The sequence below is a fragment of the Mobula hypostoma genome, chromosome 13, assembly GCF_963921235.1.
Source record: "Mobula hypostoma chromosome 13, sMobHyp1.1, whole genome shotgun sequence".
In the NCBI taxonomy this organism is placed as follows: Eukaryota; Metazoa; Chordata; class Chondrichthyes; order Myliobatiformes; family Myliobatidae; genus Mobula; species Mobula hypostoma.
The window spans coordinates 5,216,829-5,240,338 of NC_086109.1; the positions used below are offsets into that span (position 1 = coordinate 5,216,829).

General features: G+C 46.4%; 1 protein-coding gene across 2 annotated transcripts in view; it reads left to right on the top strand.

Annotated features, from left to right (window-relative positions):
• LOC134355380 (TRAF3-interacting JNK-activating modulator) overlaps positions 1–23,510 on the top strand; it is a 49,022-nt gene that overhangs the window by 6,620 nt on the left and 18,892 nt on the right. For both annotated transcript variants that reach the window (XM_063065174.1, XM_063065175.1), the window contains exons 2-10: positions 5,960–6,110; positions 9,463–9,535; positions 11,163–11,187; positions 13,301–13,330; positions 14,067–14,162; positions 15,119–15,190; positions 18,350–18,490; positions 20,449–20,586; positions 22,093–22,237. In XM_063065174.1, coding sequence (XP_062921244.1) covers positions 5,960–6,110; positions 9,463–9,535; positions 11,163–11,187; positions 13,301–13,330; positions 14,067–14,162; positions 15,119–15,190; positions 18,350–18,490; positions 20,449–20,586; positions 22,093–22,237 — 871 coding nt within the window. The remainder of the gene's footprint in view (positions 1–5,959; positions 6,111–9,462; positions 9,536–11,162; positions 11,188–13,300; positions 13,331–14,066; positions 14,163–15,118; positions 15,191–18,349; positions 18,491–20,448; positions 20,587–22,092; positions 22,238–23,510) is intronic.

Consider the following 23,510-nt stretch of genomic DNA (forward strand, 5'->3'; position numbering starts at 1 on the left):
CTTCAGATTCTGTCCTCTCACTGCCTCTCTTGACGTCTTACGATGCACTGAGCTCTCCCTGATGGCTCTCTGTATAGGAATTGACGTCTGCTAAAAGTCACTCTCATGTTGGCATCCAAACAGAAAACTAACTTTACAACTTTTGAAGTTTGGAAAGGTAGGGATAAAGAGTGAGAATAAGAAGGTGAGGGAGGAGAAGGAGTACAAGCTGGCAGGTGATAGGTGTGACCAGGTGAGAGGGAAGGTGTGTGGGTGGGGGAGGGGAATGATGTGAAAGCTGGGAGGTGATTGGTTGAAAAAGTAAAGGGCTGAAGAAGAAAGAATCTCATGTGAGAGGAGAGTTGTCCATGGGAGAAAGGGATGGAGGAGAGAATCCAGGAGGTGATGGGCAGGTGAGAGGAAGAGAAGGGATGAGGGGAGCCAGAATCAGGAAAGGAAGAGAGAGAAGGGGGAGGGGGTAGAAATTACCAGAAGTTAGAGATTTCAATGTTCGTGCTATCAGGTACAAAGTTCAAAGTAAATTTTCTTCTGGGCACACACAATGAACCTATAGAATAATAACCATAACAAAATCAATGAAATACTACACAACTAGGGCGATCAATCAGTGTGCAAATACAAAAAGAAGAAATAATAATAATAAATGAATAAACAATAAATATCAAAAGATGATGTTGGGTTGAAGAGTCTTTGAATGTGAGTCCATAGGTTGTGGGAACATTTCACTGATGGAGCAAGTGAAGTTATCCCCTCTGGTTCAGGAGCCTGATGGTTGAGGGGTAGTAACTGTTCCTGACCCTGGTGGTGTGAGTCCTGAGGCTCCTGTACCTTCTTCCTGATGGCAGAAGCAAGAAGAGAGCCTGACCTTGGAGGTAGGGGTCCCTGACGATGGGGGCCACCCAGACGGAGTATGAGGTGTTGCTCCTCCAGTCTGAGAGAGGTCTCTTCACAGCAGTAGAGGAGGCCGAGGACCAACATGTGGCATGGGAACAGGGAAGTAGAATGGGCACAGGGAAATCAAGCCTGTGGCATCAGTCCTGATGCTTTCTGAACTCCCAGATCTTTAACACATAGTAGTATTTTGTTCCTCGGTCAGTGATCTTGCTGTAATTCAATAGTTTCAAAGGTACATTTAATGTCAGAGAAATGTATACAATATACATCCTGAAATTCTTTTTCTTTGCAAACATCCACCAAAACAGAGGGGTGCCCCAAAGAATGAATGACAGTTAAGTGTTAGAACCCCAAAGCCACCCCATCTCCCCCCTCCCATGCATAAACAGCAGCAAAGCAAAGACACCCCCCTCCCCCACCAGCAAAAAAGCATTGGCACCCCCTCCCCCACCGAGCACTCAAGTGTGCGGCAAAGCATCAAAAAGACACGGACTTGCATTACCCCGAACACTACTCCTTCACCTGGTATTCGACATACCATAGGCTCTCTCTCTTTCCCTAATAAGGGAAAAAGAGGTGTCCCCATTTCACAGCGAGAGGGGAGGCTTAACAAAGCAACTCGCTGATTTATGGTGTAAAAAGTCTGTTGCGTCGCTTTTTCTGAACTCTGTGCCCAAAGAATTCGAGTCTCTGGGCACACAGCCAGCAGCCAGCTCACTGCTTACAATCTTCCGCCTCCCTCGATACATCACTGGCCTCGAATCCGCCCGCCTCCAGAGCCAGGAATATCCGGCACCCTGAAGATGCACCAGTACTCCAGGCTGCATCCTTGGCATATCGAAAAGCGGCTGGCTGAGAGTGGGATCCACTTCCGTAAAAAACCAAAGTCAGCGCATAACTCCAGGTCAGGGTCTTCAAAACAACCTTGAAAGGGGAAAACAGAGATTTCAAAGATAGAAATAGAGCTGTTTCTGAAGATGCAAGCAAAGGATTCACCGTTAGGTGCCATCGTCTCCAAAGCTCCTGGTGCCCTCTGACCTGATGAAGGGAATGAGCCTCATGCCAGCAGCCCACCACCCTGAGCAAGCACACTTTCATCTCGGTATGAGTATCCAGGGTCCATGTCAGCATCTTTCTCTGGTTACAAATGGGTTATTGGGCAATTTACCTGTGTCTGTGGGTCTGTAGTCACACACAGACTGGGTCAGACCGAAGCAATAAACCTACTCTGGAAGACATTAGTGAAGTAAATATTTATTTTATATTTGATTTGATTTTATTGAGATACAGGGCAGAATAAACCCTTCCAGGCCTTCAAGCTGGGCCAGTCAGCAACTGCTGATTTAACCCTAGCCTAACCACGGGACAACTTACAAAGCCCAGTGAACCTACCAACCAGTACGTCTTTGGAGCATGGGAGGAAACCGGAGCACCCGGTGGAAACCCACGTACAGGGCAGTAGTGGGGATTGGGCCCGGGTCGCCTGTACTGTGAAGCGTTGTGCTAACCACTTCCCTACTGTGTGCTGACACAAAAACAGAAAATTCAGGAAGAGCTCACAGTGTCACAGGGGATCAGGCCCTTCGGCCCGACCTGGCCGTGCCCATCCAAGCGAGTCCCAGTTTTCAGATTCAGGTTCGTTTATTTCTCACATGCGTCGTTTGAGTTAAAACCAACACAATCTACAGACGTGCTGGGAGCAAGAGTCACCACACATTGCAGCACCAATATAGCATGCTTGCAATATTTGACAGTGTTGGCTCATAACATACATAACATTTATTTATTTATTTACTTACTTGCTTATTGATTGATTGATTAATTGATTGATTGAGATACAATGCAGAACAGACCCTTCTGGCCCTTTGAGCCCCGCTGCCCAGCAACCCCTGATTTAATCCTAGTCTAATCGCGGGACAATTTACAATCACCAATTAACCTACCAACTGGTACATCTTTGGACTGTGGGAGGAAACCAGAGCACCCGGAGGAAACCCACGCAGTCACGGGGAGAACGTACAAAGTCTTTACAGGCAGCAGTGGGAATTGAACCTGGGTCGCCAGTACTGTAAAGTGTTCTGCTAACCACTTCGTTACTGTGGCACCCGTCCAATTAACATCTGTCCAAATCTCTTTAATAAGTTATTATTTTATCTGCCTTAACTACTTCCTCTGGCAGCTTATTCCACATATATACCAACCTTTGTGTAAAGAAGTTGCCCTTCAAGTCCCTATTAAACCTTTCTCCCCTGTGCCCTTGAGTTTTTGATTCTCCAATCTTTGGAAAAAAACTGTGCGCATTCACCCGATCTGTGCCCCTCATGACTTTATATGCCTCTGCAATACTAACACACACACACAAATGATGGAGGAACCCAGCAGGTCAGGCAGGATCTATGGAAGTGAATAAATGGGTGATGTTTCAGGCCGAGACCCTTCTTCAGGACTGAAAATGAAGGGGAAGGATGCCAGAATGAAAAGGTGGGGTGGGGGGAGAAAAAGGAGGCTAGCTGGAAGGTGATAGGTGTCCAGGTGGGTGGGAAGAGTCAAGGGCTGGAGAAGGAGGAGGGTCCCAGGGGCAGGTGATAGGCTGTTGATAAGAGTTAAAAGGTCAGTGTGGGGAATAGAGGAAAGGGGGGAACTTCTATATATGCAGTTCTCAGTCTCCTACACTCCAAGGAATAAATTCCTATTCTGCCCAACCTCTCCCTATTACTTAGTCCCTGAAGCCCTGACAAAAATCTTGTAAATATTTTTTGCATCCTTTCAAGTTGAAGGACACCTTTCTTATAGCAGCATGACCAACATTGAACACAATATTCCAGTCGAGGTCTCATCACTGTTCTAGATAACCACATCATACCATCCCAACTTTTATACTCAGTCCCCTGACTGATGAAGGCCAACGCGCCAACCCCAGCTACTCAAACAGTATCTTAACATTCTGGGTCAGGAGTAGACATGGATCTCAAAGCAACACTCAGGAAGTGAATCAAAACCCTGACTGGTATGTCTTTCCACAGATGCTGCCCGACTGGTTGAGATCTTTCAACCTTTCTGCTTTTATTTCAGATTCTGACATCTACAGTTAGAACATAGAACACAGAACAATACAGCACAGAACAGGCCCTTCGGCTGACAATGTTGTGCTGAACCAGCTAAAAAGTAAATTAAACAACCCCCAATAACCAATCCTTCCTACCTACATGATGTCCATATCTCTCCATCTTCCTCACATTCATGCATCTATCTCTTAAAAGTCTCTAATGTATTTGCTTCTACCACCATACCAGGCAGTGCATTCCAGGCATCCACAACTCTCTGAGTAAAAAAAACATGCTGCCTGGATAATGAAGGACACGACCCACTCAGCCAACACACTTTTTGTCTCTCTTCCCTCCGGGAGAAGGCTCAGGAGCTTGAAGACTCGTACGGCCAGATTTGGGAACAGCTTCTTTCCAACTGTGATAAGACTGCTGAACGGATCCTGACCCAGATCTGGGCCGTGTCCTCCAAATATCCGGACCTGCCTCTCGGTTTTTTAGCATTACTTTACTTTCCATTTTCTATTTATGATTTATAATTTAAATTTTTAATATTTACTATCGATTTGTACTCCAGGGAGCGGGAAGCGCAGAATTAAATATCACTGTGATGATTGTATGTTCTAGTATCAATTGTTTGGCGACAATGAAGTATAAAGTATAAAAAACTTACCCTTCCCATCCTCTTTGAACCTACCCCCTCTCATCTTCAATGTTCTTTGGTAATTCTATTGTGACAGGTTATCTTGTAAGGCCTGTCCCAGGAAAGGAGTACATCTCCTAACACATGTTAGTCTCTGTGGCAATGCTGTAGTTCACTCTCAGTTGTGCCGTCAATGGTTATAAGGCAATACAGCTTCTGGATCTGATAGTGGAAGTTGTCTCTGCCAGTCATGTCCACATTCTGCCTGAACAACAGAAGCTTGCTTCCATTGACATTTACGTCAGTGTTGAGTCAGTGCGGGGAAAAAGATACAGGAGCAACAGATCAACATAACAAACATTTCTAGTGTAAATGGTACCCAGGAAATTCCTTCAGAGCCTCAGCCAGTTGTGTCAAGTCGAGTCTCTTCCGGTTACTTATTCACCCCGCCTTCCTCCCTTCTCTCTTTTTCCATTCCCCCTTCTGGTACCCCACCTCTCACCCCTCTTTTCTCCTCACCTGCCCTCTGGAGCCCTTCCTCCTTCGCGTTCCCTCATGGTCCACTCTCCTGTCCTATCAGATTCCGTCTTCTTTAGTCCTTTACCTCTTCCACCTATCGTGTCCCAGCTTCTTACTTCATCCCCCCTCCCCCACCCACCTACCTTCCCCCTCACCTGGTTTCACCTATCACCTGCCAGCTTCTACTCCTTCCCCTCTCCACCCCTTTTCTTATTTTCACTCTTCCTCCTTCCTTTCCAGTCTCGATGAAGAGTCTTGACCTTCTGATTCAAATTCATGTAGGTATCACATATACATTGAAAGCAAGGTGTTGAGGTGGAGATACGTCTCTACCAAAGGAGGTGTAAGGCGCTCCTTCCCTCTGCTAACCTGCAGGTCACCCTCGGGCAAGGTGTAGCACCTGCTTAGCCCCCGATCCAGGTCATGTGAAGCCACGGGAGCAGGTGGTGGATGGTCGTATGAGCAGCTGGTGCATATCACAAGTCCTGGTTACGTGACCACTGACGCCAGGCAGACAATCTCTGAAGAGTATTGATAATGGCTGGGGTCACCCGTCTTGTGAAGACACTGCCCAGAAGAAGGCAATGGCAAACCACTTCTGTAGAAAGATGCTAAGAACAATCAGGGTCATGGAAAGACCATGACCACCCATGTCATACGACACAGCAGATAACGAACAAATGAACATTGAAAAATATAGTGAAATACCTAAGGATTGCTGGGGGCAGCCCACAAGTATCGCCCCATATTCTAGTGCTAACATAGCAAGCCCGCCATGTTCAGTCATGTTCGGTCTGGTTTAATTGCTACCTGACAATACAAGTGATCTCACTCTCTACCTCTCTCTCTCACTCTGCAGGTCTTTCCACAGGTTGGGTTAGCTAACGGTGGCTTGTCGTTAAGCGGCCAGCTCAGTCAGAGGGCAGCAAAAGACTCGACTCTCAGTTTCCTCACCGACACGCTCAACCAGACCGATGCCATCTTCAAGAAGGACTCCAAAAGAGATAAAGGTGAGAGCTGGAAGCAGTACAGCTGGTATGGTGACACTTCACCGGCGAATCTGCTGGGGTTGTCTATTGTGTCCGGGGCTCCCGATACAGCCTCCTCTGCAATTTGGGGACTGCTTCACTGAGCACCTCCGCATCATCAGCCTCAAATGGGACTTCCTGTTGACCAAACATTTTAATTCTCATTCCCATTCCTGCTCCAACGTGTTGCTCCATGACCTCCTCTTGTGCATTCTGTGTGTGAAGCTGGTACATGTTTGGGGTTTGGTCGTTGTCTGTAATGATGGGTAGAAGTCAGGACCTCGGGTTGGAGGATGTGGATGTCCTGAATAGCACACACTAAAATGCTGGAGGAACTCAGCAGGGCGGGCAACATCCATGGAAGGGAATAAACAGTCGACGTTTCGGGCCAAGAGCCTTCATCAGGACTTGTATACCAGTGCTAAGCTTCTCCAGCACTTCACTGTTAGATTTAGCGATACAACTTGGTAACAGGCTCTTCCGGCTTAATGAGCCGCCACCACCCAATTACACCAATGTGACCCATTAACCCATCAACTGGCACGTCTTTGGACTGTGGGAGGAAACTGGAGCACCTGGAGGAAACCCACACGGTCACGGGGAGAGCGTACAAACTCCTTATGGACAGCGGTGGGACTGAATCTGGGTTGCTAGCGCTGTAGTTGCGTTATGCCAACCGCTACGCAACTGTACCAGCAACGTGTGTGCTGTTCAAGATTTCCAGCTTCTGCAGAATCTCCTGTGTGCACGTCCTGACTGACCTGCACTCTGAGCCCAATCAGATTTTGATGGGAGTTACAGCCAAGAGCACGACTAGACTCTCCGGTTAATCGTCTGCTGTGATTACTTTCATATGGCTTGGATTGTTTTAGTGTCTGTGTTTCATGAAATCCACCATTCTACCTAATGTCGCTAATTTGTGTATTTGAATAGGATTATCTCCTTCCTATATCCATTCCAACTGGTCGCCACGGTAGTGTTGCAGTTAGCGCAAGACTGTTGTAACTCAGATCATCGGAGTTCGGAGATCACCTCTGGGGGAGTCTCTGAGGAGATTGTACGTCCTCCCTGTGGAATGCGTGGGATTTCGCCGGGTGCTCCAGTTTCCTCCCACAGTCCAAAGCTGTACCAGTTACTGGGTTAATTGGTCATTGTAAATTGTCCCGAAATTAGGCTAGGGTTAAATCAGGGGTTGTGTGCAGCACAGCTCAAAGGGCCAGAGGGCCGATACCATGTTGCATCAGAATCAGGGTAAATATCACCACCATATGTTGTGAAGTTTGTTGTCCTTGTGGCAGCAGTGTGTTGCAATACACAGTAATAAAGAAAAAAAACAAGAATTACGATAAGTAATATGGTTTATATATATATGTGTGTGTGTGTGTTAAATAATTCAATTATATAAGTCATGCAAAAAGCGAAATCCAAAAAGTAGTGAGGTAGTGTTCATGGGTTCAATGTCCATTCAGAGTTCTGATGACAGAGGGGAAGACTGCTCCTGAATTGTTGAGAGTGTGCCTTCAGGCTCCTGTACCTCCTTCCTGAAGAGAGCAATGAGAACAAAGCACGTTCTGGGCGGTGGGGGTCATATTATTATTTCTTTTATAATGTTGCATCCAGTTATTTATCAATGAACAGCTGCTTTAATGTCTAGAAGGTCAGGAATTTGTACTTTGCATATTAACAGTGCCATCGTGCGCGCAGACACCAAGTGGAAACGTGGTTTGGTGGCGTGTGGCCCTCTCTGATTTATCTTAGTGTTACCATCCAACCCAAGAAGGAACATCTGGTTATGGGACCCGTCCCAACGAGGACAGTTACAATTACAGAGATGGGCACAGCCATGCTGCCACTGTGAGGGCATCCCAGCCCTCTGTTGGATTCTGATGTTTTTAATCCAAGGTTCTCTCAGAAGTCAGGAAAGAGGCGCAGGGCTTGTTCCTTCATGATCGTTGTACTAATTGTTGATAGAACAAAGGAAAATCAAAACAGACAGGGACCCTGCCAAGCCCACACAATGCTTCCCGAACCTCTGTCTCTAACTTCCACCCGCTGGGCTCTGACGGTAGCAACACGGGAACAGGATGATCCCACTCTGTTCCTCAGATCGGTTCCATCAGTAAAGGAGACCGTGACCAACCTCCCCCATTCACCCCACTCCCCCCGATTTAGCCTTCTGATAGACAGACATCTGTCAGCCTTGGATCTGCTCCAATCAATGTGAGGGGTGGTTCTGAACCTTCACCCCCTGTGTGAGAGGGGAGTGAGGGAGGGGGAATGAGTGATGAAGAGATGATGGAGCAAGGAGATACTGAGGGGAAGTGAGGGGAAGTAACGGAAGATGATGTGGTACTGGGGGGTAAATGATGGGGAAAAGGGGAGTGAGGGGTATTGAAGGATGTGAGATGGGATGGGGGGAATGAGGAGATGAAGAGGGAGTTGGTCAGCAGTGAGGGGGATCAGGAGATGATGGTGAGGTTTGGGGGAGTGAGGGGGGATTGAGGAGATGATGATGAGGTTTGAAAGAGAGGGGGGATTGAGGAGTTGATGGTGAGGTTTGAGGTAGTGGGGGATTGAGGAGATAATGGTGAGGTTTGAGGTAGTGAGGAGGGATTGAGGAGTTAATGGTGAGGTTTGGGGGATTGAGGAGATGATGGTGAGGTTTGCAAGAGCCAAGGGGGATTAAGGAGATGATGATGAGGTTTGGAGGAGAGGGGGGATTGAGGAGATGATGGTGAAGTTTGGGGGAGTGAGGGGGGATTGAGGAGATGATGAGGAGGTTTGGGGGACGGAGGGGGCTATTGAGGAGATTTTGATGAGGATTGGGGCAGTGGGGGGATTAAGGAGGTGTCGGTGTTTGCAGGAGTGAGGGGGGATTGAGGAGATGATGATGAGGTTTGGGGAGTGAGGAGATTTTGATGAGGTTTGGGGGAGTGGGGGGATTGAGGAGATGATGAGGAGGTTTGGGGGAGTGGGGGGATTGAGGAGATGATGAGGAGGTTTGGGAGAGTGAGGAGATTTTGATGAGGCAAACAACAGGAATTCTGCAGATGCTGGAAATTCAAGCAACATACATCCAAGTTGCTGGTGAACGCAGCAGGCCAAGCAGCATCCATAGGAAGAGGCGCAGTCGACGCCTCAGGCCGAGACCCTTCGTCAGGACTTTGATGAGGTTTGGGGGAGTGAGGGGGATTAAGTAGATGTTTGGGTTGATGTGGGAGCAGCACAGAGACCAGTGTGGACACTACATATGAGCAGTTGGGATAGTTGTACCTGAATGTTTAGAAAGGGTGTGCATCTCTGAATCACTGTCTATCACTTCATTTGTGAACAGCAACCCAGGTCCCGCCAGCGGACAGCGGTGGATTCGGAAATGTGTCCCGGAAGGAAGCAAGCCAGCAGACAGAGTAAGTACCAACTCCCCCAGTGTGAACTGTTATTTGGGCTGGATCTCAGCTCATTTACCTCGTGTCCAGTATTTATTCCAGTTAAAACACCTCAGAAAGCAACAGGGATGGTAAGATGTTGGTGCAGAGTTTGAACAAGTATTGGGAGGGGAATTATTCCAGTTAAAACACCTCAGAAAGCAACGGGGATGGTAAGATGTCGGTGCAGAGTTTGAACAAGTATTGGGGGGGGGCGGAATCAGTTCCATCACATTCCTGGACTTTGATTCCATTGAGTGCTGGGGAGGGACTGTCCAGGTCCCAGCCAGCGTCTGGGACCACAGATGAGTTTCTACCCATGATTCTTTACCTCCTCCTACATGGTGGTCAAAGAAAGAAAGAAAAACAATTAGTTTTATTGGTCGCACGTACACCGAAACAAACAGTGAAACGTGCCGTTTGTCTCAGCGACCAACACAATCTCAGGATGTGCTGGGGGCAGCCCACACCTCTGGCACCAACAGAGCACACCCACACCTCACCAGCTCCAACCTGTACGCCTTTGGAATGTGAGAGGAAGCCAGAGCATTCTGTGGAAATCCGCGCGGTCACAGGGAGAATGTACAAACGCCTTACAGACAGTGGCGGGAATCGAACCCCCCCCATCCCCGGTGCTCTAAAGTGTTACACTATTCACTACTCTCTCGTGGTGCCTCCCCCCTCCCACTCTCATCCCTTTACTGTACCTCAAGGCAGGTCAGATTCTGGTCACAGGTACAGGTATGGGTTTATCATTGTCACCAGTACCAAGATCATCCCAATACATCCATCCCCACCTCAAGATGGCAACATCCACCATCAAAGAACCCCAGCATCCATCTTCTCTCAGCTACTGTCAGGAACGAGGCAACGAAGGGTGAAGCCCCACACCGCAACATTCAAGAACAGCTACTTCCCTTCAGCCATTTCATTCTTGCACCTAATCACAATGTCCACATTTCGTCAAAGTTAAACTCGTGTTGTTCTAATTGTGTTCTTTCCTGTAAAGAGTGTGTGCAGTTTATGTTTTTCTGGTGAATGCTGACTATATGATACTGTATGCCTACCATGCTGCCGCAAGTAAGTTTTTCATTGCGACTGTGCATGTAGGGATTTACACAAACTTGACTTTGAGTTGGAGCTACAGTATAAAGTCTAAGTTTGTGTGCCATTTGGGCAGATAACATATATACACTGAGGCAGTAAATACTACCCTCTCCTTGGCATTACGGGGCAGTAAAGAAAAGAGCCATCAGGACCGTCACAGAGGCTGCTGAGCGAGCCTCCGGATGGCTCTGGACCAAGAGATTTGACCCGTGGACACAGGCCAGGGCCAGATCTCCCTGCTGGGTCGCCTGGACGAGGGTATCTGATGCTGAAATACCCGACCCCAGGCTACACCGCTGATGATGTGCCCAGCACATCCGCGGATGTATCTGAATGCAGAAACAGATGCCACTTAGGTTGGGGCGGCACCCTAGCGGAGGGTCCTGATGTGTAGCTGACATTGGTACACAGTCTACAGCTTAGCATCTCCTGCACCATGTACCGTGACTCACTCTCTGCCCATCGACTGCCTTTAATGCTCTTGTTGTATTTTCCTTCGCAGATGCGGAGTCGCAGTTCTGGATCAGGTGAGGAAAATTTGCAGCAGTCTTTGTCTACGGGGCTTGGTGTCTCTGTCTGCTGCAGTAATGTGCTTGTGCTTTGGGTGTCACTGTGGGTACAGAGTGAACATATTTCACCTGGTCACTGATGTGTGGAAAGATTGATCTTTGGAGCAAAGGAGGATGAGAGACAACTTGACAGAGGTGTATAAGATTATAAGAGGCATATTCAGAGTGGACAGCCAAAGATTTTTCCCAGGGCGTCAACGACAAAAACCAGAGGACATCCATTTAAGTGGAGGAAGGTTTAGGGGAGATGTTAGAACGTAAAACACTACAGCACAGTTCAAGCCATTTGGTCCAGGTTATTATGCTGACCTTTTAACTTACTCTAAGATCAAACTAACCCTTCCCTCCTACAACACACACAGAAAATGCTGGTGAACGCAGCAAGCCAGGCAGCATCTATAGGAAGAGGTACAGTCGATGTTTTCGGCCAAGACCCTTCGTCAGGACTAACTGAAGGAAGAGATAGTAAGAGATTTGAAAGTGGGAGGGGGAGTGGGAGATCCGAAATGATAGGAGAAGACAGGAGGAGGAGGGATGGAGCCAAAAGCTGGAAAGTTGATTGGCAAAAGGGATACGAGGCTGGAGAAGGGAGAGGATCATGGGACGGGAGGCCTAGGGAGAAAGAGAAGAGGGGAGGGGAGCCCAGAGGGTGGAGAGCAGGCAAGGAGTTATAGTGAGAGGGACAGAGGGAGAAAAAAGGGAGAGGGAAAAAAAGGAAAAAGAAACAAACAAATAAATAAATAAATAAGGGTTGAGGTGCGAAAGGGAGGAGGGGCATTAACGGAAGTTAGAGAAGTCAATGTTCATGCTTTCAGTTAGTCCTGACGAAGGGTCTTGGCCCGAAACGTCGACTGTACCTCTTCCTATAGATGCTGCCTGGCCTGCTGCGTTCACCAGCAATTTTTGTGTGTGTTGCTTGAAATTCCAGCATCTGCAGATTTCCTCGTGTTTGCCTTCCCTCCAACGTAGCCCTCCATTTTTTAGTCACCCACATGCCTGTCTAAGATTCTCTTAAATGTCCCAAGTTTATCTACGTCTTCCACCACTGCTGGTGGTATGTTCCACGCACCCACCATCCTCTGTGTAAAGGACTTGCCTCTGACATTTCCCTTTGGTATTAACCATTTCCACCCTGGGACAATTATTAGAGGTAGGTTTCTTTTTAACACAGAGTGGTAGGTGCCAGGGATGGTGGTAGAGGCAGAAATGTTATCAACCCACCTCTCCAGATCCACCCATCACCTCCCAGCTTCGAACACTAATCTGAAACTCTCACTTCCTCATCTGCCTATCACCCATCGCCCCCAAGCTACTGACACCATTCTCTCACCCCTCTCACCTGGATCCACCCATCACCTCCCAGCTTCGAACACTAATCTGAAACTCTCACTTCCTCATCTGCCTATCACCCATCACCCCCAAGCTACTGACACCATTCTCTCACCCCTCTCACCTGGATCCACCCATCACCTTCCAGCTCTTGCTCCACCCCATCTCTCCCTCTCTTCATACCAGCTGTGCTTCCAGTCCAGATGAAGAATCTCAACCTGAAACATCAATTGTCCATTTTCTTCCAAAGATGCCCCCTGACCCGTTGAGTTCCTCCAGCATCGCGTGTGTCCCTCTGCTTTGTTGTAAAAATCCATCTGGCTTGTAGGGAAATAGATCTGCAGTCCTGTCCTGGTCTGTGTCTCTGTCCAGGACTCCGGGTCCACATCCGAACTCAGTGTTGGCTCTTCTCCACCCCTGGTAAGGGGCCATCCTCAGTTCCGGAGCAACTGGGCTCAACCCTCACAACCTGTGGGTGGATAAAGCAACTCCAGTCACCAATAACTACTGTAAGTGGCAGACACAATTGAGGAAATTAAATTTCTCAACTTTGGTTGCTAGGGGGACAAACTGAACACTACCTGGAGTGATCTTCTCAGTAGGATGGATGGGAGAGGGCGTGGTCTTTTAAGGACTGTTGGAGACTAGGGGCGAAGTCTTGCCAGCAGTGTGGTCTTGATGGATTTAAATCAAAATTTAATTTTGTCTCCTTCACGAAATTCCTGCATTTTATGTTTTTCAGGAGATCAAGCAACTGTCAGAGTATCTGAAGGTAATTCATCTGCCATCTAACTCTGAAATTCAATGCAAAGTTAGATATAATATAATTAAAAATGTAAATACTGACATGTCTAACAACGAGTGATCGCCTTAGTCTCTTGTTTTGTGTTGACCCTGTTGGACATTGTTAATGTGGTATGCTGCAAGTCTGATTCACTGGTTCATTGGTGGACAGTGAGGAAGCCGTGTGGACTCCGTCGTAGCGAAGATTAGGCCTCAAGCCGTGGTGTCGCCTGTTTACAGCCACCCAGAAGGGAGGCAGCAGAGTCAGTGTGCTCCACCAGCGGAGGTGTGGCATGGCGTCCAAGCTAGAGTCGGTGCTGCCCCCTAGTGTTCACTCGGCAGAAGACCAGCTGCATTGTGCTCATGTAGATTTCTGCAACATTCATTGACTCAGGGTCCTGAACTACATTTTTTGGTGTGACTGTATTATACTGCTATCTTGTATGTGCTATATGAGCTTTGAGCTGTGTATGACTGTGTTGGTACTGTATGTTGCAACTTGGCTCAGGAGTAACATTGTTTCATTTGGCTGTATTCATGTATGGTTGACCGACAACTAAACTTAACCATCTTCAACTATGAGTGGATTCTTTAATTTAGTTTATCCCTGTTTGAAGATGCAGCTCGATGTAATCAAGTGGGTATAGGATGTGTTTGAAATGCAGTGCGGTTTGATTGTTGAGCTGGAGGGCTTGTACTGACTCTTAGGCATCTCTCCCCGGCAGGAAGCTCTGCACCGTGAGGTGATGCTGAAACAGAAGATGGCAGTCCTCCAGCAGCTGCTTACCACGCTCCTGCAGGCTGCAGAGAAATCGTGGAAGGTAGGAATCGTGTGGTTGCCATTTGCGGCTTGTCGAACCGAGACTCATAAGACTATAAGGCACAGGAACAGAATTCGGCCATCTGGTCCATTTGAACCTGCTCCGCCATTTCATCATGGCTGATTTATTATCCGTTGCAACCCCATTCTCCTGCCTCCTCCCTGTAATCTTTGATGCCCTTTCTAATCGAGAACCTACCAGCTTCCAATTTACATCTACCCAGTCACTTGTCCTAACACATCTATCTATGGCAATGAATTCCACAGATTCACCACTCTTTGGTCAAAGAAATTCCTCATCTCTGTTCTAAATGGACATCTCTCCAATATGAGGCTGTGTCTTCTGATCTTAGACTCTGCCACCATAGGAAACATCCTCTCCAGATCCACTCTATCGAGGCCTTTCAACATTCGATAGGTTTCAATGAAATCACTCCGTCATTCTTCTGAATTCCTGTTAACACAGGTCCGGGGCCATCAAACACCCCTCATCAATCCTGGAATCATTCTTGTCAACCTCCTTTGAACCTTCTCCAATGTCAGCAAATCCTTTCTTAGATAAGGGGTCCATTGATGGTACATGAATGGTCTTTGGATGGTCTAGGGATGATGTGTGGATGGCCATGGATGATCTGTGGATAGTCCGTAGATGGTGCATGAATGGTGTATAGATGGTCTGTGGGTGATGTGAGGATGGTCTGTAGATGGTGTGAGGATGGTCTGTAGATGGTCCACGGACAATCACTGAGTCACAAATGTCAGATTGAATCCATGTGAACCTCCGAAATCTGGGTTGCATTTCTGCTGGAACCCAATCCCATTGTTACAATGCTGGTGTAAACACGGACAGAATCCCCACAGCCTGTAGCTGAGATTAATTCCCCAGGGCTGGACGCATAACCTGACATCACACTCTACTTTGCTTGGTCTATACTCACCTGTAAATCCTCATTTCAGGTACAACTGAACGATGATTCGCTGCGCTGCAAACTGCAGTCACTGGAGACTCAGTTACACACCTGGGCGCAGGTAGGGGAATTCATTGTTCAATGAGGGAATTTTTCAAGGTTGTTGAATGAAAAGTGTGTGCGTGTGAAATGAGGCTTTCTGTTGTACCCTACAGCCAGAAATAAGTACAAAACAAAAATGTGCAGTTTCCCACAACGATGGGAAGTCACGCACGAGGGGACAGATAGGGCAAATGCAAGCAGGCTTTCTCCACTGAGACTACAACCAAAGGTCGTGGGTTAGGGGTGAAAGATGAAAAGTTTAAGGGGAACCTCTTCATTCAGAGGGTCTTGAGAGTGTGGAACGAGCTGCCAGCGCAAATGGTCCATGCGAGCTCGATTTCAATGTTTAAGACAAGTTTGGACAGGTACATGAACGGTAGGGATATGGAGGGCTATGGTCCCGGTGCAGATTAAATGATTGGCCATGGACTAGATGGGCTGAAGGGCCTACTTTTGTACTTTTCTATGACTCTATGGAACAGAAGAGTTCCATAACAGTAAACTGTGGATGTAGAGAGAAGACAACAGAGTTCAACTGCCGAGCTGTAGATTTTATTCAGAATGAATGGATATTGTTTTATTATTGTCACATGTACCGAGATACAGGGAGAAGTTTTTATCTGTATATCATCAGATCATTCCATACTTCAGTAAACTGAAGTAGTAGAAGGGAAAACAGTAACAGAATGCAGAATAAAGTGTTACAGTTACAGAGAAAGTGCAGTGCAGGCAGGCAATAAGGTACAAGGACTATGACAAGGTAGATGGTGAGATCAGGAGTAATTTTTATTGTAGATGAATCTAAAACATTTTATTTAAGAGATTTTTATCAAGAGAATTTTACACTGTGTGCAAAACATTGTATATCTTAAACAGCATTTAATTCAAGAGTCTGATTACAATGTCACAGTCCAGTTAATTGCCGTATCAGAATCAGGTTTATTATCACTGTGTAAAAATCTTAAACACTTACATATTGCTAGGGTGCCTAAGACTTTTACACAGTACTGTAGTAATTTTCTGTATTGCACTGTACTGCTGCCACAAAACAAAACAAATTTCATGACATACAGTATGTGAGTGATGACAAATCTGATTCTGATCTGGGTCTCTATTGTGGACTGAGAGTGGGAAGGGGGCAGGGAGAGGGGAATCATGGTCGGGAAAAGGGGAAGGGAGAGGACAGGGAGTGGGAAGCACCAGAGAGACATTCTGTAATGATCAATAAACCAATTGTTTGAACCAAATGACACCAAATGGTGTCTGAGAGCTGGGTGTGTTGGCACTCACACCACCCCCTGCCCCTGGCACTCTTTCTCTGCCACCTGCCCCACACCCCTCCCATAGCACTCCACACTCACCATACCCAACATTCTTTGCTCCCACCAGATTTACAAACTCTCTCTCCGCTCCACATTGACAAATAGAGCACTGTGCACCACAATATTGTTGTCTTGAGCTATGCCAACAAAGTTCTATTCTGTTGTTAGGATTTTGTCCCGGTACTAGATAAATGTGGGGATAAATGTATTTCCCGCACTCTGTCAGACAATGGGCTTCACAGTCCCTCCATCCTCGGTGTGAGAACATTCTCTATAACCCTCCTCTCGTTCTCCAGCCAATAACTTTAAATCCCAACCCCGCTGGTTGTTCCACCATTCTTTCTTGAGAAGTTTATGCTGATAAGGTACTTTACTGGGTAGAAATGTAAATCAGAGGTCTAACAATTTTTATGAGACCTCATGACTGAACATAGATCAGAGAACTAACAATTTCCATGAGACTACATTTTCTATGATTGTTTTTGTATTTTGTAAGTTTCGAGGTCATTTTCTAACCCTGTATCCATGTGAGATTTCACTGGGTGCTCTGGTTTCCACCCACATCCCAGAGTTAGTTGGCCCCTGTAAAGTTAAGCCTTCAAAGGAAGAAAGGGAGGCCGATGGATGCACATCACAGGCTTATGGGGGAAAGGGAACACTCACAACACGCTGGAGGAACTCAGCAGGTCGGGCGGCATCCGTGGAAACGATGAGTCGACGTTTCGGGCCGGAACCCTTCGTCAGGACTGTAGAGGGAAGGGGCAGAGGGTTCCGCCTCCTTCAACTCCCCGTTGTGCTTTCCCCTATTCCTTCTTCACCTTTCCTGCCTATCCTCTCTCCCACCCCTTTATCTTTCCCCTTACCGGTTTTCCACCTGGAACCTACCAGCCTTCTCCTTCCCACCCTCCCCCCACCTCCTTTATAGGGCCTCTGCCCCTTCCCTCTTCAGTCCTGACGAAGGGTTCCAGCCCGAAACATTGACTGATCGTTTCCACGGATGCTGCCTGGCCTGCTGAGTTCCTCCAGCATGTTGTGAGTGTTCCTTTGATCCCAGCATCTGCAGATTATTGTGTGATTACAGGGGAAAGAGAAGGGCAAAGGGACCGAGCCATTGCTTTTCTGGCTGCTAGGTTGGATTTAATGGACTGAATGTTGTGGAACACTACAGCAGAGAACTAGGCCCTTCGGCCCAGCTGAGTCCCCCTGAACTATTATTCTGCCTCGTCCCATCTACCTACAACCTGGACCATAGCCCTACAATCTACGTATCTATCCGAACTTCTCTTACATGTTGAAATTGAACCCACGTCCACCTGTTACCCTGGCAGCTCGTTCCACTCTCTCACCTTAAATATTTCACCCTTAACCTATGACTTCTAGTTCTAGTCTCACCTAATCTGCTTGCATTTATACCATCTGTACCCCTCATAATTTTGTACACCTCTTTCCAATCTCCCCTCAATCTCCTACATTCCAGAGAATAAATCCTCCCTTGGAGGGTCAGACACTCTGAGCCAATAGGCTGGTCCTGAACTTATTTCCTGGCATAATTTACATATTACTATTTAACTATTTATGGTTTTATTACTATTTAATTATTTATGGTGCAACCGTAACGAAAACCAATTTCCCCCGTGATCAATAAAGTATGACTATGACTAAAGTCCTAATCTATTCAACTTTCCCCTATAACTCAGGTAGTGTAATTAGTAAGTAGAAGAAACAACTTGGAAATGGTGCTAGTGACCAGTAAGTAAATGAATGACCTTCAGTGTTCATAATGCCTGTCTCCCTTTCTTCCATTGAAACTTCTCCTCCCTGGTGCTACATGGAACACCTCTGTTTTTCTCCAATAGAATCACTCAAAAGACAGTGTCAAGGAAAGCATGATCGAAATGCAGGAACAGAAACTCAAGTATGAGAACATGGCCAAGGAATCACTCCAGAGAGCGATCGAGGAGAAAACTACGGTGGAACAAAGTCTGGACAATGTCAAGGTGAGTGGCAGGTGTGGAGGGCTCAGGTACAGCTGGTGGTGCTGAGAAAGGCCCAGCAAAGAGAGCCACGATGAAAAATCACCCGCACTTCAGGCTCACAGTCAGGTTCATTATCACTGACTTATCCAGCGTGAAATTTGTTGTTTTGCAGTAACAGTATAGTGCAAAGACTAAAATTCCTGCAAATTGCAAACAAAAAAGGAAACAATAACAAGGCAGTCTTCATGGGTTTATGGACTGTACCAAAATCTGTTAGCAGAAGGGAAGAAGCTGTACCTAAAACACTGAGTGTATGTCTGCAGGCTCCTGTACCTCCTCTCTGATAGTCATCAGCATCATCATTATGTGCTGTGTCATATGACATGGACAATCAAGATTGTTCTTGAGAAACTTTTCTACACAGAGGTTTTCCATTACTTTCTTCTGGGCAGTGTCTTTACAAGACAGGTGACCCCAGCCATTATCAATACCCTGGTGTCAGTGGTCACATAACCAGGACTTGTGATATGCACCAGATGCTCATGTGAACCATCTGCCACCTGCCCCCATGACTTCACATGACCCTGATCGGAGGGGCTAAGCAGGTGCTACACCTTGCCCAAGGGTGACCTGCAGGTTAGCAGAGGGACAGGCCCCCTTACATCTACTTTGGTAGAGACGTACAGTATCTCCACCCCGACACCCATAAGAGTAGCAATAAGGAAAAGGCGTGTCCGGGATTTTGGGGGTCCTTAACGATGGATGCCGCCTTCTTGACATACCACCTCTTGCAGATCCTCGATGGTGGGAGGGTTGTGCCTGTGATGGAGTTGGCTGACTCTACAATCGTCTGCAGCCTCTTGCGATCCTGTGCAGTGGAGACTCTGCACCAGGCCATGATACAACAGTCAGAGAGCTCTCCACCAATAGCCAATGGAAATTTACCAGTGCATTTTGTGATAAATCGAATCTCATCAGCCGCATCAACGTTGCATTTGCTAAAGTCAGCAGCCAAATTACTTTTCAAAAGCACAACTCTAAAGTCAAAGTACATTTATTATCTACCTGATTATATGTCGGCGGCATACAACCCCGAGATTCATCTTCCCACAGGCAGCCACAAAACAAAGAAAGCCATGGAACCCCCCCCCCAACCCACGCAAAAAAAAAAACAAATTGCACAAACAGCAAAAAAAAAGAATGACAAAACACTGAATACAAAACAGAAAATCGAAAGAGTCCTGGCATATTCAAAGGCGCTGTGCCTTTTGTTATCTGCAAGCTGCCTCAGTCAAAATTGACCAAATAGCATAAGAAAAGGGGCAACTGTAAACACATTAGTTCGTGCTAATGCCACACCAAGCTGAAGGAACTGTATGAGCTTGAATTTTCAGATAATTTTAATTAAAGCAAAAGATTTAGAACATAGAAAAGTACAGCATATCACAGGCTTTACAATACTGACTCGTAATCTACTCCAAGATCAACCTAATGCTTCCATCCTGCATAGCCCTCAATTTTTCTTTCATCCTTGTGCCTACCAAGAGTCTCTTAAAAACCTTTATCATATCAGCCTTTCTACCATCCCTGGCAGGACGATTCAGCTGTGTAAAAAAACTTACCTCTGTCATCCCCCCTATACTTCCCTCCAATTACCTTAAAATTATGCTCCCTTGTATTAACCATTTCCACCCTGAGATAAAAGTCTCTGGCTGTCCACTCTATCTACACCTCTCAACATCTTGTACACCTCTATAAAGTCTCCTCTCATCTTCCTTCGCTTGAAAGAAAAAAGCCTCAGCTTGCTCACCCTATCCTCATATGATACGCTCTCTAATCCAGGCTGCATCCTGGTAAATCTCCTCTGCACTCTCTCTAAAGTTTCTGCATCCTTCCTGTAATGAGGCAATTAGAACTGGGCACAATGTTCCGAGTGTGGTTGGTAAAGGGGGGTTAACGCTGAGTGTCTGTGTTTGCAGAGATCGCTGAGGGAAGAGGAACAGGAGTCTGCCCACTGGAAAGAGTTGTATCACAGGGCGATGGCTGAGTGTGCTGAACTGACAGCCCAGTGCTCAGAGACTACCGATCGACTGCACATCGTAGAGAGCAAGCTACAGGTAACGTTCTGTCCGTGGACCCTGACTCCTCCACTCTGAAAGCATTTAAAGAAAGCATAAATGAAAAGTGACAAAATTGTCATACAGTCATATAGCACAGAAAAGGGCATTTTGGCCCAACATTTCCATGCCAATATCTATACCACTATCCACATGTCTGGTCTATCATCTGTAGCACTGTCCACGTGACAATACCACTATCTAAACCATAATCCACATGTCCATACCACTACCTATATTATCCACATGTTCATACCGCTACCTATACCATTATCCACATATCCATACCTGTATCTATAGCACCACTTACCATTTACCACCACTTCCTCTATTGGCTATTGAGTCTTGCCAATTCAAATGCCCATCCCCATACTTTTTAAGTGCCATTGAGAGCCTCTGATGGCGGATCTTGACCCGAAATATCCTATATCCTTCTCTTAATTCATGTGCTTCTCAGTAACTTCATTTCTAAAATCATTGACAAATCTCCTGATGTCCAAAAATCTCCTGAATTTGTACACACACACACACACACACACACACATATAAAATATAAAAAATAGATAAATTACTATAAATAAGTAGTGTAAAAATAGAAATAAAAAAATAGTGAGGTAGTGTTCATGGGTTCAACTTCCATTCAGAAATCTGAAGGCAGCGGGGGAAGAGCCGTTCCTGAATCATTGAGTGTGCATCTTCAGGCTCCTGTACCTCCTCCCTGATGGTGGCAATGAGACGAGGGCACGTCCTGGGTGATGGGGGTCCTCAATGATGGATGCTGCCTCTTTGAGGCATCACTCCTTGAAGATGCCCTGGGTGCTATGGAGGACTGCTATTGAGTGGAAGTAACCGGATGGGTGCAGGAGAGATTCCAACAACCACCCATACTGCTTGTGGCCAGTTCCCAGCCCAGGATCGCTGAACTCACTGGCCAGTACAAAACTGAGGTCTGTGAAGGACCACTTCAACTAGATATGCCAAAGATGAAAAGCCATCAATCTCTGTTTCGTTCTCCACAGATACTACCCAGCCTGGCAGGTATCCCTAACATCTTCTGCTTTTAGTTCAGATTGCTGGCATCTCCTTGTGTTTGGAGACACCAGACACGGAAATACTGGAATCTGGAGCAACAATATTCTGGAGGAATTCAGCATCTGTGATGCTGCAAGACCTGCTGAATTGCTCCGGAACATTGCTTGCTACTCCATTGTATTTTGTTCGCTTTTCACATTACTCTAAAATAATTGGCCAGATTATTTTTTCATTGGAGGTGAATAAACAGTCGACATTTTGGGCCGAGACCCATCATCAGGTCATCCTGAGTCCTGATGAAAGGCCTCTGCCCGAAATGTTGACTGCTTATTCCCCTCCGTAGATACTGTCTGACTTGCTGAGTTCCTTTAGCGCTTTCTGTGTGTTCTTCAAGATTTCCGGCATCTGCAGAATCTCTTGTATTTACTTTTTTTTTATCTTTCTCCCTCATCGCTTCATCGCTGTTTTTCCCAGAGAGCAGAAAGTGATGGTACAGCACTCAGGAATTTACAGAGCAAATTGGAGACTGTTGAAAATCAAACCCAGGAACTCCTGAACCAAATTGAAGCCTTGAAAGAAGACAATGAACTCAAGCAAAAGCAGCTTCTAATCAGCAGAGGTATGCCTGGATTGGGAATCAGCATCAGAATCAGGTTGATTATCGCTGACATATGATATGAAATTTGTTCTTTTGTGGCAGCAGCACAGCACAAAGTCATATTGCAGAAGCAGTGCAGAGAAAATGACTAGTGAGTTGGTGTTCATAGGCTTCATGGACTGTTCAGAAATCTGACGGTGGAGAAGACGATGTTTCTGAATTGTTGTTCGGGCTGCTGAGCCTCCTCAGGAAGCAGGCATGTCCTGGATGGTGAGAATCCTTAGTGATTGATGCTGCCCTTCTTAAAGATGTCCTGAATAGTTGGGTGAGTTGAGCTCGATGGAGCTGGGTGAGTCCATAAACCCTTTGCAGTCTCTAGCGATCCTGTGCAGTAGAGTCTCCATACCAGTCAGAATGCCCTCCACAATTCAAGTGTAGAAATTTGCTGGAGAATTTAGTCACATACCAAATCTCAAATTCGTAATAGAAATGCCAGCGTGTATCCTTCATGAATGCATCAGCGTGCTGGGTCCAGGACAGATTTTCTGAGATATTGACAGAGGGGAATTGCCACATTTCTTTAGTCTCCTGAGGAAGGAGAGGCATTGGTGAGCTTTCTTGACCATGGACCAGGACAGACTGCTGGTGACGTTCACATTTAGGAACTTGAAGCTCTTGACCTCAGCACTATTGATGTAGTGAGACACTGAGAGCTGCCCAGTGTGTGATAGCTGACATTGTTAACAACATGCATAAAATGCACACGCACCTGACACGATTAAAAAAACACACACCTGACAGCATTAAAAACACACACCTGACAACATTAACAACACACACCTGACAACATTAACACACACACGCACCTGACACCATTAACAAACACACCTGACACCATTAAAAACACACACCTGACACCATTAACAACACACGCACCTGACACCATTAACACACACACCTGACAACATTAACAACACACGCACCTGACACCATTAACACACACACCTGACAACATTAACACACACACCTGACACCATTAACACACACACCTGACAGCATTAACAATACACACAAAATGCACACACACCTGACACCATTAACACACACATAACCGACACCATTAAAAACACACACCTGACAGCATTAACACATGCACCTGACACCATTAACACACACACCTGACAGCATTAACACACGCACCTGACACCATTAACACACACACTTGACAGCATTAACAACACACACAAAATGCACACGCACCTGACACTATTAACACACACATAACCGACACCAT